The sequence below is a fragment of the Trachemys scripta genome, chromosome 2, assembly GCF_013100865.1.
Source record: "Trachemys scripta elegans isolate TJP31775 chromosome 2, CAS_Tse_1.0, whole genome shotgun sequence".
Classification (NCBI taxonomy): Eukaryota; Metazoa; Chordata; order Testudines; family Emydidae; genus Trachemys; species Trachemys scripta.
The window spans coordinates 225,700,202-225,714,097 of record NC_048299.1 but is presented as its reverse complement, the minus strand read 5'-3'; the positions used below and the strand labels follow the sequence as shown (position 1 = coordinate 225,714,097).

The 13,896-nt window shown below is 37.7% G+C and overlaps 1 protein-coding gene across 6 annotated transcripts in view; it reads left to right on the top strand.

Moving 5' to 3' along the window:
- NCOA2 (nuclear receptor coactivator 2) overlaps nucleotides 1-13,896 on the top strand; it is a 279,877-nt gene that overhangs the window by 209,125 nt on the left and 56,856 nt on the right. For all 6 annotated transcript variants that reach the window (XM_034763070.1, XM_034763072.1, XM_034763068.1 and 3 more), the window contains 2 exons: nucleotides 8,765-8,868; nucleotides 13,180-13,357. In XM_034763070.1, coding sequence (XP_034618961.1) covers nucleotides 8,765-8,868; nucleotides 13,180-13,357 — 282 coding nt within the window. The remainder of the gene's footprint in view (nucleotides 1-8,764; nucleotides 8,869-13,179; nucleotides 13,358-13,896) is intronic.

The window sequence follows — 13,896 nt, the reverse complement described above, 5'->3', positions numbered from 1 at the left end:
TATAATTAAAAGCTTAGATTCAGCAAACAAATTTTGTAACAGGTCTGGAGCCAGTTCCACAGTCACAGAATTATGGAAAACACAGGTGTGATGAACAAAGTTTGTGAGCACAGTTTGTAAGGAGGGGATTATATACATGGGGAAAGAAAAGAGCCTTCCTGGAGGAACAGATTCAAGCTGGACCATTTGCTGGCCCAGGTTTGGACTTCATTCTTGCCAGAGTTTATTTCATGACTTTACCCTCCACTTCCATTTATACTTCCAATTTAGCCTCGGTGGCGGGGGATTGTACTGCAGAGGATAGTGCCAGATGGTAGTTATATGGAGTTAGAAAAAGCTAATATTGGAGGTGAGTAGACCAAAAGAGAGAACCGTGGTGAGGTAGGAGAAGATACATTTATATTCATTATTTTATGTATTAATTGAACTGTTTGTTTTATTATATCCAAAAATGCCCCCGAGGGTTTTAGAGTGCAAATTATACTTTCAGGGAATGTCAGAAAACTTTAAACACTAGATACTATACTTTCATTTTCTAAGATCAGAAGTTCCCCAAAATTTGAAAGGTTGTGTCAAAGTTTAGCTACGCTTTTTGTCTTTGGGGGAAGGGAAGGCTTATATGATGGTGCTAATATTTTACAGAAGCTGCTTTCCACAGTTCCGGGGGCGGGGGTGTGGTGATTAATCAGGCCAAATGTGTGTTGGAAATTCTGAAAAGAATATAATATTCAGAGTGTTAAACGTAGTGTTATCACTGTTCTTGGATGAATAAGCGAGCTTACAGCTTTCAATCTTCTGTTCGCTTAGTCCTGTGTCATAAGTTTAAGTGATTTTTATATCACCAGTGTGGTAAAAGTGAAACAAAGTCTGTTTCGTTCTCACAGGAACTGGATTCTGATATCAGTTTGAGCTGGGATTGGGTGATCAGGCTGTCCCCTTGATGCTGAAGGGAAACCATGATTTACTAACGAGAGGTTATGTGTGAGGAGGCAGCTTTAAGCTTTGCTCTTAGACTACTCATAGTGAATAAAAGTGCTGAGAAAAAGTGCATCTGTGCTTTTTTTTTAATGTGTACTGTAAGAGATTTCAGCAACCTGATGATCTGTAGTACATTAATGTTGAAAAGATAAACACATTTGGAGAGCACAGGAAGGGCCTTGTGTTTTGATGTTAGCAGAATACTTCCTAATGAATAAGAATGTGCTGCTGGTTTCACAGAGCCATATGGCAGCTTTTCTAATTTTAATTCAGTGCAGATGCATAATTCTTCCCTGTTTTACGTCCTAAAACCTTTCTGAGATATTACATAGCTTTTCCTATAGTACTTGATCTATAGTTTAAGTGGAAAATGAATACACTAATGGGTTCTTTGCAGCATATCTTTGCACGGAGTAAAGTGTGACAGCAACCTCGATTTATAATCACTTCCCTAAATAACAGGTAGGCGTGTTCATGGAGGAGGGGCAAAAACTTTCTGCTGAGTGTTACAGTTTGTTATTGAGATTGTTGTCAAAAAATGGTAACTGTCTTTTGAAAAATTGATAGATTTTGGAGGGAACAACTTTGCTCAGTCATGCTGAAGTACTAGGAACTGGTTAACAAATATGTTTAAGTATATCAAGTACCATTTTAGTTATAGGTTCTAATTCTGTGAATTGTACAACTACAAGGAAAACTGCTATCCTCATTGTTAACCAGGCATTGGAATAATTTAAAAATTCTTCATTGCTTTGCTTTACCGTGCCTTGTATTGTATTTGCTAATCTGCGATTGGAACACACTGAATTAATAAAAATGTTTTTTCTTTCTTACTCTAAAGTCTGTAAATATGAAGCTGCTCTTTTTTATAGTCCTATTTATACTCATAACATATTGTCTCTTGCCATAGTACACTCAATTAGTATTTAGTAGTGATTATAAACGTATATCATTATGAAATCTGAAATTTAAAGAGTCAAGTAGAATTCTAGTCAATTTTTTTTAAAGTAATTAGATCTAGTGCTTGAAACTACTTTTATCTCTGTCCTCTGCCAATTTATATGCTTCTGTAATCATACTTTCCTATGTTTTACTTCTTTAGTCTCTCCCCTATTGCTTTATGAAAGACTAGCTGCCAACAGACCACCCACAAATGGCTGTCTAATACATAAACAAATGTGAAAAAATGGAGAGAAATTCGGTGTTTTAAAAGCATTTGTGCTGTAGAATTTAATTTTAATTGTAGATTCAGAAATGCTGTATAGCATTTAAGTCACCTTCCAGTAATCAGTGCTATTGATGCTGATGCTGCTACAGTTGGTTAAATTATAAGGATGTCTCCTGAATCATGGCTGTTTTCCTGTAGAGAAATGCATGTTCTGGTGTTGCTGACAAGAAAAGTCTCTACTTGCATTTTTGGTCTATTATTTCAATAAATAAGGATACATGACTTTGGATGGACATGACATTCCAATAGCAACTCTAGAAAATTATGAAGAGAATGAAATGTATGTTCCAGCTGAGAAATTCTCTTTTAAAGAAGTGTTGCATAAAAGATCTGCTTTCTTTGGCTACAGGATTTTTGGTTTGTTTGTTTGTTTTTTGCTTGAGGCTCGCTTTGTGATGTGCTGCTGTTCATATCAGGAAATAGTATGAAATTTCACTTTCAAATGTACGCGTGATGGTGCCTGTGATGTAGAGCAACATAATCAGGATGTTCTGCAAATCTATTGTTTCTTCCCCCCCTTATTTTCAAAACACTTGTACTGCTTATCTGTCTAATGCTTCCTTACTCACTTCTCCCTTTTTTGCTCCTTCGGTTCCATTAGAAAATATGCATAATAGTGACTGCAATGAGAAAAACATAAATATATAAAATATATTGATGAAAATCTCTTCTTCTTTTTTTGGTAGTTTGACTTATCTTAACATAGTCCCTGAAGAGACTCAGGTTTTGTTCTTTGTTTTGAAAAGAAAGTCTCATTAATTTGTATTGGATTTCTGGGTTGCAAGGCAGAGGAAGGGTCAAGGAAGGATGTTCCTCAAAGCAGTTTCATTGAGGGAGAGGGAGTAAAGCATAGAAACAGACAAAAGAGAACCCTCGGATTGCGCATCCAATTGTGGTACTGCAACTGCAGGGATGTATTGTTTAAAAAAGAGAGAGAGAGAGAGATCCAAATCCTTTCATGTTTTATTTATCTTTCAGGGATCTAAAGGGACCAAAAAAAAAAAAGTATAGAAGAAAATATTTTGCGGGTGGAGGTAGGGGATAGAGGTAGGGAAATTTTAAAAATATGTCAAAAGACTTTAAATGATTGCTCTTGACTTCTCTTCGTTTGATTTCAGAGTTCTTACTAAATTAATGTGCTTTAATAAAGGTTTGATTTTATCTGAATCTGGGATAAGCTTCAAATAAAACTTGAAACACTCCCAGTGCTGAGCATACTGAAAAAATATTTGTTTGTTTGTTTTTACTTGTGGATATAAAAAAATAAATATCATTGGTGACCACTGGAAAAAGGCCTTGTGTCAAATAGGAATCAGTGTGTTTTGGTATCTTAATACTTAAACAGCTGTAAACCTGTCCGCAATTTAAAATGGAAACTACACACGTACCTAAAATGCTACATAATTGCATGTGTATGTGTTTACTTAGCATAAAAGTATGTCTCAAAGGAGTTTTATTTTTATTTTTTAGTCTCTAGGCTAAACTTTTCATTGAGCGGGGTTGATAATTATTTCATGTGTAGTTTCTGAATTACATAAATTCGTTTCCAGTTTAATTTAGTAAATATGGGCTCAGTCTTGTTATCCCTGTTCATATGAATAGGTCCAGATTCTGGTTTGCACTCTGATACCACTGCAGCACTTAGGATGAGTTCTGAACCTAAACAGCCAGCAGGGAATTCTCTTTATGGAGGTAAATTCTCCACTGGTGTGAATACGGTTGCCAACTTTCTGATTTCAGAAAACCAAACACCCTTGCCCCACTTCCTGCTCCATCTCCAAGGCCCTGCCCCTGCTCACTCCATCCCCCCTTCCTCCATCACACGCTCTCCCCCACCCTCATTGACTTTCTCATTTTCACCAGGCTGGGGCAGGGGGTTGGAGTGCGGGAGGGAGTGAGGGCTCTGCTGGGGGTGCAGGCTCTGGGGTGGGGCAGAGGATGAGGGGTTTGGGGTGCAGGAGGGGGCTCTGGGTGGGGGCCGAGGGGTTCAGAGTGGGGGAGGGGATGCGGGCTATGGGAGGGAGTTTGGTGTGGGAGGGGGCTCAGGGCTGGGGCAGGGGGTTGGGGTGCAGGAAGGAGTGCGGAGTATAGACTCTGTGAGGGAGTTTTGGGTGTGGGAGGGGGCTCAGGGCAGGGGATTTGGGTATGGGAGGGGGTGCAGGCCTAGGGATTGCAGGGATATGCCGGCACCAGACACGATAGCAGCATGTGCAAAATAAGGGAGCCATAACTGGCTCCCTGATTTGTCTTGCCCTCTCCCTTGTGCCAAACAGAGCTTGACTGCAGTAAAGAATCTAGTCGGTCTGCTTCAGTCATATAAGTAGTCCCACTGATTTCAAGACTATTCACAAGAGAGAGGCTTTGCAGTATTGGGCCCTATATTGCAGTTTTGCCTACGGGGCATTCAAAAATCATTAGGTGGGGCTCCCAAATATATTATAGATATAAATATGGAAAAGCTTTGAGTCCCACATAATCACATGACTCCAGGAGCTGGGGCTTTAAGTAAAACACCAACTATCGGGAGACTCATGATAAAATAATGAGTTGGTAACACTGTAATTAGCAGGGCTGCTTGTGTTTTCTATCCTTTCTTACAACAAAATTCTGCTATCAATTGACAGTGTGTGTTTTATCTGAAAATAAATTATTCATTTCAAGTATTTATCTCACCTCTCTGTTAAAAACACAATCTGCTGGCATCCTTCAGTGATTGCTGATCTCCAGGTCCACTTGCTTTCTCTGTATTTGCTGATGGATTCCCCAAAATAGGCTATCGTTCAATCAAGTGTATAATTCTACTGCAAAACCTGAAGATCTTTAGTTCATTTCATGAGCATAAGTCATGCTGACCCTTAGCTGAAATAACTTATATGCGTGAAGCTGCTTAGATGTGTTAGCCAGTAGAGAGCTGTCTAGTATGTGATTTTTTTTTTACACACCTTTCAGTTAAATCGCAGATCCAATTATAAAATCGTGCAGTTGAGCACCCCTTTTGAATTTGTAATGCTCCTTGGAATGCTTGAATCCTTTAACTAAAGAGTGTATTTCATATGTCTATAGTGCACAGTGCAGGGTATGTTGTTTTTATTCAGTGACTGATACAGTATGCATAATCTTAATGTGTATCCATGTATAATTTTCAAAATTAATTACTGTAATAGACATTAAAAACATCCTTCACTTTCTTTTGACTCAGAATCTCATTTGGGAGCATAAGGGATAGAAGGTGTTTATATAAATGAGATACAACATACTGGTCAAGCCAGGAGCATTAAGAGCAATGTGAATTCTGTGGTTGTAATAGTCTGAAGACTCTTTAGCAACTGATCAGTAGTATGTGAGAAATAAACAGTGAAAATTACTAACCTGTCCTTAAAAACAACAAGGAGTCCAGTTCCACCGGACTCCTTGTTGTTTTTGTGGATACAGACTAACACGGCTACCTCCTGATACTTAACCTGTCCTTGTATATCCAATAAAGAAACAACTAGGAAGCACCAATGCATTGAACAGATCTGTGCCAGATATTTTCTATGATCTGCAACATTCATCTAGCCATAATTGTTCACAAAAGAAATTAACATCATAATGTTTTAATTAGCTTAGTGCCTCTCTCCTGCCTATCCCCAAGCTGTTGCACATCTGATATGATTTTTTAGAGTCCCTATGTCAAGAAAATTTGGAGCTAGAGCCATTTTTATATGTTGTCTAAAAGCTGGAATCCCATCTTTCAAATGGCATAGAGAATTAATCTTGAGCTCTAGGGAGTCAAGAGAATGTTGATGGCTACTGTGGAATTAAAGTGGACAGCAAGATGGTATTCTGAAAAATTTAACTGTGTGATTATAGGTCTTTTGCAATACAAAAAACAGGGACTGCTTATGATATCAGCTACAACCTGGGACTCAGCCTTCCAGACTTTGCTAGGAACTGGACCCAGCTTTCAGGATCAGTAAACTTTTTTCTGTTAAAATATTTCCAGCATTAACATAATATGGTACAAACTCTGCTGTCCTGTAGCATATGGAGAACAGCTAAATTTCCCCCACACACACTTTATATTTTTTTTCAGCAAAGGGACAGATACCAGCCCACCCTTCTTCTTTGCCCTTCCCAAAAAGGCCTTGTGCCATCTTCAATCCACGCATGGGAATCTCTTACTAGTTTGTGTCAGTTGCCATTACAGAATGAGGACATTATATTGTCCTAATTATAATACTTCTTTAAGAGACCATTTACATTATTTTTATTAATCATAACAATCATACACACAATTACATTTCAGAAGTTGTTTGCAATGCTATCATATTGTGCATGAACATATTGTAAAAACAATATGGGATTTTCAAAAGCACTCGGTATTGGCCCAACACATCTCCCACAGAAGGCAATGGGAGCTTGGATGCATTTGAAAATCCCATGCTTATAATTTACTGTAGATAATCTTTGTAGTCACAAGAACAAATTTTACATCAAGTGTGCTGTACCATCACAAAAACTGTGTAAATGTTTTTTTGTTTTTTGTTTTTTTCAAATTTAGTAAAAGGCGTAGGGACTTGCATGTGTGTCTCTTGCCAAATCCTCTACCCTTCCATTGTTGTGCCATGTGACCATTGTCTGATTCTCTCTTATCTTCTGCTCCCAGGCTGTATTTCAGTAATAGATGAAGTGATTCTTGTAGGCCTGTAGCTTTTAGACATGTAAGGATCCAGCAGAATGAAAAGTACTGCATAAATTTAAGATGAAGCAGTACATATCACGGAGCCTTATGTCACTGTGTGTATAGACCCCACATAGATGAGGAAGGTGCCAGAGAGGACTTGGTGGTAGGGCTAGCCCCACCCCTCCAGCCCTGTCAATCATGTATGATAGGAGGAGGCCTTTAAAAGGAAGGAAACTGCTGTCAGCAGTGAGGAAGGATCAGGATTGTTCCAAGTAGAGGACTGCAGGAGTGAATCCTGAAGCCATGGAGGGAACTCGTAGCCTGGAAACCTTCATCCTGACCCTGAGGAGAGTACAGTGGACTCCTACAGTAAGACAGGCTGAGCCTCACTCAGAGACCCAGCCTTGAAACCCACTATGTTAGTGCTGGATTGCTGGGAGCACAGCAGACACGCCACACCCTGTCCCCTTTTTCTGGAGCTACAGGGAGGGAGTATCCCCAAATGTGTTGGTGTTTGTGACTTTCATTTTGATCCCCCATCTGGAGAGACTTAAGAATTCCCATAAAGGCCAGAGCCCCCCTTGCAAATAATAAGGAAGTGGAGACTGTGTTAGAACCACCCAGTGTAGATAACTGGGTGTGTTCAGTCAGATTCACCCACCCTTGGAGCGGGGAGCCACCGAAGTTTCTGTTACACCTTATCTCTAATAGATGTACACTGATCTTGGGGAAATCCAGGATTTTGGTGACCAGTCTCTCCGTTTTGAGGAGACACAGGAACTGTACATTCAGTTTTTCTCATATGTAGCAATAGACTAAATATTACATAGTTCTCATTGAATAATAAATCCAAGCATTTTTAGGAGTCTGTTGTCACTCTGGGTTACTTTTTAGATCTTCTGTTTTATTGGGCTGTCACTAAAAATGTATTTTGAATTGAGGATTATTAAGATAATGCAATGATCAGATGTTGCATTAATTTTAGGTAATATTTTTTCTGCTAATGTTCCCATTTAAACTCCCAGATAAAAATAAAAAAGAGATACAGAATAATTAATATGGATTGGCATGATTGTGAGTGCAGATTTGCTAAATTAATTTGATTTATAAGGTATTTTGAGGCCAAAATTCTGGGTTGGATGTTTAATCAGTACTGCAGCATGTAGCACAAACAAGGGTGCAAAGTGTTCAGATGCGTATAATTGAAACATTAGCATAGGTGGTGGTATGCTCCCAGAAAGTTGTTATTGTTTGCTTCTGTTTATCATTTAATTTTCAGGCAGTGCTCTTGAAATTATATTTATTTTATGTGCATACTGGTAAATATGCATAAATGACAGTGGGGGGGAACTATAGTGTGAATAATATAATGTGAATTTAAAATGATAAACAATAATAATTGTGTGGTGTGGAAATGGGAGTGCAAAGACTCTTTCACTTATGTCTGAACTCCGGATCAGTCTAATGTTGTTAGCTTCCATTTTCTTTTTAAATGTAGTGCTCAGGAAAAGATAGTGCAGGGACAACGAGACAGGTGCTTTGCAAGGTCTTCCAGTCTGCTCTCCACCTCTTTGTAAGCAAAGAGTGCCTGTCATGCCAGACTGTGTGTGTGTTTGCTCTGTACTTTAGTCAAATATCTACTAGGGACCATGATGAAACCACTACAGTATATCTATTTCATTGCTATCCTACAGAAGGATTTGAGCCTACAATTCCAGAGTTGAAAAGTTAACCCACTAGCCCTGCTTCTCCATATCACGATGGAGGTTTCTTTAATCTCAGTCATAGTGGTTTGCTTGGTATCTGTCACAAACTACTGTGGACTTGAAAAATGATAATACCTTTTTAAGAGCTCTGTTCTGTCATTTAATGCATAGTTCTCTTTAATGCAGAAAAAGCAGCAGCGGCCAATGAAGATGAAGTACAAAAAGCGGATGTATCATCTACAGGTCAGAGTGTCATTGACAAGGATGCACTTGGACCAATGATGCTTGAGGTGAAGTTCCCAAAGTTTTCTTTACATTGGAGTTAATTCTGCTACATATAATATCAAGATGAATGTCATGGAGTGAAAAAATCAAATTGTAACTCACTCTTAAAGGCATGATCAAATGTTATCACTTCAATAAAACAGCCATCCTTGCTACTTAGGATGCCATTCCATATCACAAATACAGAGCATGCTGCTGATCCTATTGAATTTAATTCAGTGACAAAACATTGATTCCCAGGGGAGCAGGATTAGAACAATAGCATCATATTATATATTTAACCACTGTAGTTGTGGATATTTCTTGAGTTCCAATATTTTTATGAAATGTCCTAATTTTGTGTGCCTTTCTGGAATATGGAGATTTAGTAAACCCATTTGTATGCTCACCTTGACTTACAACAAGTATACATTTGGTGGGGAGGGAGTATTTCTCTAAAATTATGCATCATTGCTACACATTGTTTTAATTACTTTTGCCATTTCTGCATAGGTAACATGATTGTTTTCCCTCCTGATTACAAAAACACACATCCATGAGAATTCTTCAGGATAAATCTTTTGATTAGCTTAGCAAAGAATTCTGCATGACTTTAACTGTGTGACTTCCATTGATATCAGAAGAGGCTGAATGGTTGAAACCTTAACTCTTAAATGCACCGTTGATATCATTGTTATCTATAGTGCATACATGTCATCTAGGACGCTAACATATTAAACTACTGTCATGTACTCTCTGTCACTGATATTTTATCTGTTTAAGATCTGTTACAAACACTTAATACACATTCTGACAGTGATCTTTATCTGTAAGGAGGAATAAATGTTGGTTTAGACAAAACTAAACAAAAAGCCCTGAGTCTAGCTAGAGGAACCAAGGTTGACAGACATATAAATTACCCCATTATTCCCAAAATGTAGCATTGGCCAAGCTTAGCAAAGCTTGGCCAATATACCAATGATAAATATACCAATGATAAATATTTGAATTACTTTCCATGACTCATTAGATAAAAACACAGAAATTTGACACTGTTTCCTGAGCTGTATATGGAATTAGGGCACTGAAAAATTCTCAACTACTAGGCAGAGCACTAGCTAGGTTAGACAGATTAGACAGACTGAAGAAGTTGTCCCCTGAATAACTAGTACATTACACTCAATAGATGAAAACTTTAATTAATATTTATTACACTTGCTCACTGAACTGAAGTTGCTGTTTTTGCTAACAAGCAAAGTTAAACCTCAGAGCTCATACATGGCAGTGTAGTAATTCCAGTCTTCATGTAGATGTTAATTGATCATAAAGATCTGATTTAATCACACACACACAATTAATTTAAGGCTAAAAAATTATCCCTATCTCATCCTATTGTGCTTAACTATTGCAGTACACAGGGCATTTAAACTCACAGGTGATACCCTTGTGTTACCCTATTAGGATTTAATTTATTTTTCTCCTCTACCGTGAAACCATTCTGCATTGACCATAAAAAATTAAGAAATGATATTAATAAACTCAAGCCTTTGCGTAACAGATTCTTAAAAGGTCGCAAAGTTATTATGCATTCTCTGTCAAAAGACCACAGATGTATTCTGTGTATCTTTATCTTTGTAAGGAAATGCAATTAAGTATTTTCATCTCTTTAAAAGTCTCATAGCTTGATGAGTCCACTTTTTTCTCTTTATGAAGTAAGGAAGATAATGGCAAAGGCAACTGACTGCATACTAGTTATCTGTTTTAGAAATGTAATTCTCTTTTCTATTAAACAATTTAATTGGGGGGAGGTGTCCTCATACTTGCAAGTGTTTCCTGTTGAAGAAAGTAAATAGAATTCATCATCATTTGCTAGTTCTGATGGGATTTTCACAGATTTCCTGTTTAAGGCAGGGGAGTGTGTGTGCAAAAGAGAGTGAGACAATGATCCACAGCAACCCATAGAACAAAACTTTGTTTTCTTTTCTAGTACGTCCTCTAAAAGAATTTCTGTTCTCTTATTCTCTCTGCCAACCTCTTTGCCCCTTATATGATCCCTTGTCAGAGCAAGAGTCCTGAAGGGAAGGGTGCAAGATTACATTATTGTTCCAACAATAATGCAAGGGTGCAGTATATCTGGAGAAGAGAGAAGAAATCAGCTCTACATTACGAAGTAGAAACCTTGATAAGTTTTAAATAATTTGATGCCATAAACTGGTTTGATAGCCTAGCAGTTACCCTAAAAGTAAACTGATTTTGCCTTTTGCTTCTGAACATTAGTTGATGAGAACGCTCTCGATAGGCCATAATCACTACACAGACTCATGCTACTACTTACTGATCCCTCTAGTCAGCTCAAGAAATAGCAGTGAAGAAGTTGCATGGAGTGCTCCCCCACCAAGGAGGTTGCTATAATAGGAGGCTTTAGGTTGTGGACCATATAAGCTGAGGGGAATCACTGAGATGCTGAAAACCCTGTTAGACAACTACCTGCAATTTGTGTCTTTGAAAGTCTTCCGAGAGGGACTGAGGGACCCGCTGCCGAATTGACGCCGAAGAATGAATGAAGCGGTGGCGGCAATTCAGCGACAGGTCCTTCCCTCCGAGAGGGACTGCGGGACCTGCCACCGAATTGCCACTGAAGAGCCTGGAGTCGGCCCTTGCCTTGGGCGCAAAAATTCCTTGTTACGGCTCTGCCATCGTGCGTAGATACAAATGCAAAAAGACATTGATCTGCACCAGTGATGTCAATAGGAGATTTGCTATTAGAATTGGGGCCTAAATAAATTAAAACATTTTAAAAGGTATAGTTTACAAATAAATAAGTATGCAACTGTTAAGAAACTATATAGAAAGGAGGCAAGTCTTCACAAATAGGCAAGGGTTAAAATAATTAGAAACAGAAAGAAGGTAGTGGACACAATGCAAAGAACAAACAGAAAAAATTAAGGATTAAAAATTCTGACAATTGACAGAACAAACAAGCACCTAAAATATCTAAATTCAAAAGCAGTTGGAGATGATAAATATGTGTGTGTGTATACACCTACAATCTTACTTTTATTATATATAATTTAAAAATGGAACAAACAAGACATTTGCCAGTCATTATCTTGAATGCTCTGCTTGTATGTTGTGCCTTCTTTTACCCATCTTCTTCTGGGTTTTTTTTTCTTTCTGTTTTTATATTGTATGCTCTTTGGGGCCTGGATTGTGTCTTTGTATACAGTATATCTGTGCAACATCAAGCATATTGTAGACACTACTGTAATATAAATAATAAAACAAGCGATTTCCTTTTGATATGCTATGGGGTCCATGGCTAGATTTTTTTTATATATATTTTCAAAATCTGGATCTGCTAACAGCTCAGTGCTGTGTAGTATTTGTAATACACATCTACAGCCTAGTTATGCTGTGAATGCATATTAAGGATATTGCAGGTTGTGTATTATAAAAGATTTAGTCATTTATATCACATGCCAATGTACAGTGCTGTAACAACTCCTCCTTGTGCTGTACTCAGTCTTATCAATAGTGTGGATCCACTCACTTTTATTTCTAAAAAATCATGGATTACCCTGTTGTCCTATCAGTGGTTTGTTCCTTTGACTATCGGTACAAAATTACCTTCTTGCATTTCCAAATCAAAATGGAAGTTAAACACTTTTTTTCAGAGCAGCCTTCTGAAGAGTCAATATATCAGGCAAAAGGGCAGAAGGTTCGTGTGGGCTGAGCTGGTAATTGAATGCTTGAATTTGATAGTTTGAATTTAAATCTCTGTCCCCGGTCTGTTTACATGTCATAAAATTAAACAGAGAGGAAGGTTCTGAGTTATTCCTAGGCATTTATGCACAGTCATGCTTGCATCATAAGAACAGTCATTGCTAAGCAACAAACTAATGCTTTTATCTTTGCATGAGAACGTCTTACTGAGCCTGAACTTTTGTTTTCTCATGGTTAGGGGAGAAACAAAAATATAATATTCAGCATATGTTTTAAAAGGAAGTCAGCAAATAGTTTTCAAAAAGTCCAGTAACTTGGCTGTCACAGTAGAGTTTCAAAATACAATTTTTTCTTTCTGCTTTTAAGTACTGGTTTCACAATACTGTTGATATGAAATCTACATCTTACAATCCTTTTCAGTTTGTTAGTATTATATCTTGAGTAGAATTTGATCCACTACATGGAATTTTGTATTCTTCTCATCATTTCAGTACAAGCTAGCTGGGGGAGAGGGGAGGAGGAGAAGAGACATCTGTCCTCTAAAAGAGGTTATTGTTTCCTGTATATCTTTTGTTAATCAGATTATAGCTTTTCTCTTCATGTTTTTCTTCTAGGCCCTAGATGGGTTCTTCTTTGTAGTGAACCTGGAAGGTAACATTGTGTTTGTTTCTGAGAATGTGACACAATACCTAAGGTACAACCAAGAAGAGCTGATGAACACAAGTGTATATAGCATCCTGCATGTAGGGGACCACAATGAATTTGTCAGAAACCTGCTGCCAAAATCTTTAGGTATATTCATTTCCAACAAAAATTTGCAATTGCTCATTTATATTTGTCAGTGTTTTCATTGCTTCGCTTAATAGCACTCAGTTACTTAAGTTAAAGTCCATGTCAGATGTACTGTGTTTGTCAGTATGGCCATAGGCTATGTAACAAATGATTGTTTCTCAAAACCAGCCTCCTTTTCTCTCAGCTTTTGTTCAAAGCTGCTCAGAGTAACTGGCAGATGTATGACTGACATTGCTGCAAGTTCTTTAGAGTGAATCCTTACAAGCACAGATAACGTTATCTGTGTGAGTTCTCCCCCACCTCCCACATGTAAACTGGTTATTCTAAGAAATGATTCATAACTACAAGGAAGAGAGGACATTTTACAATAGAAGGACAGAAACTGCCTTGTGATTAGATGTTTTATTTCATTCTTATTTTTATTATCCCAAATGTTTATCCCATTTCTTTTTAAGAATGGTTTGTATTACTTGCAGCTATTGCTATGTTCGTTTATACTTTATTTCTACTTATTTCTTATATTTTAGCGTTTTAGTACT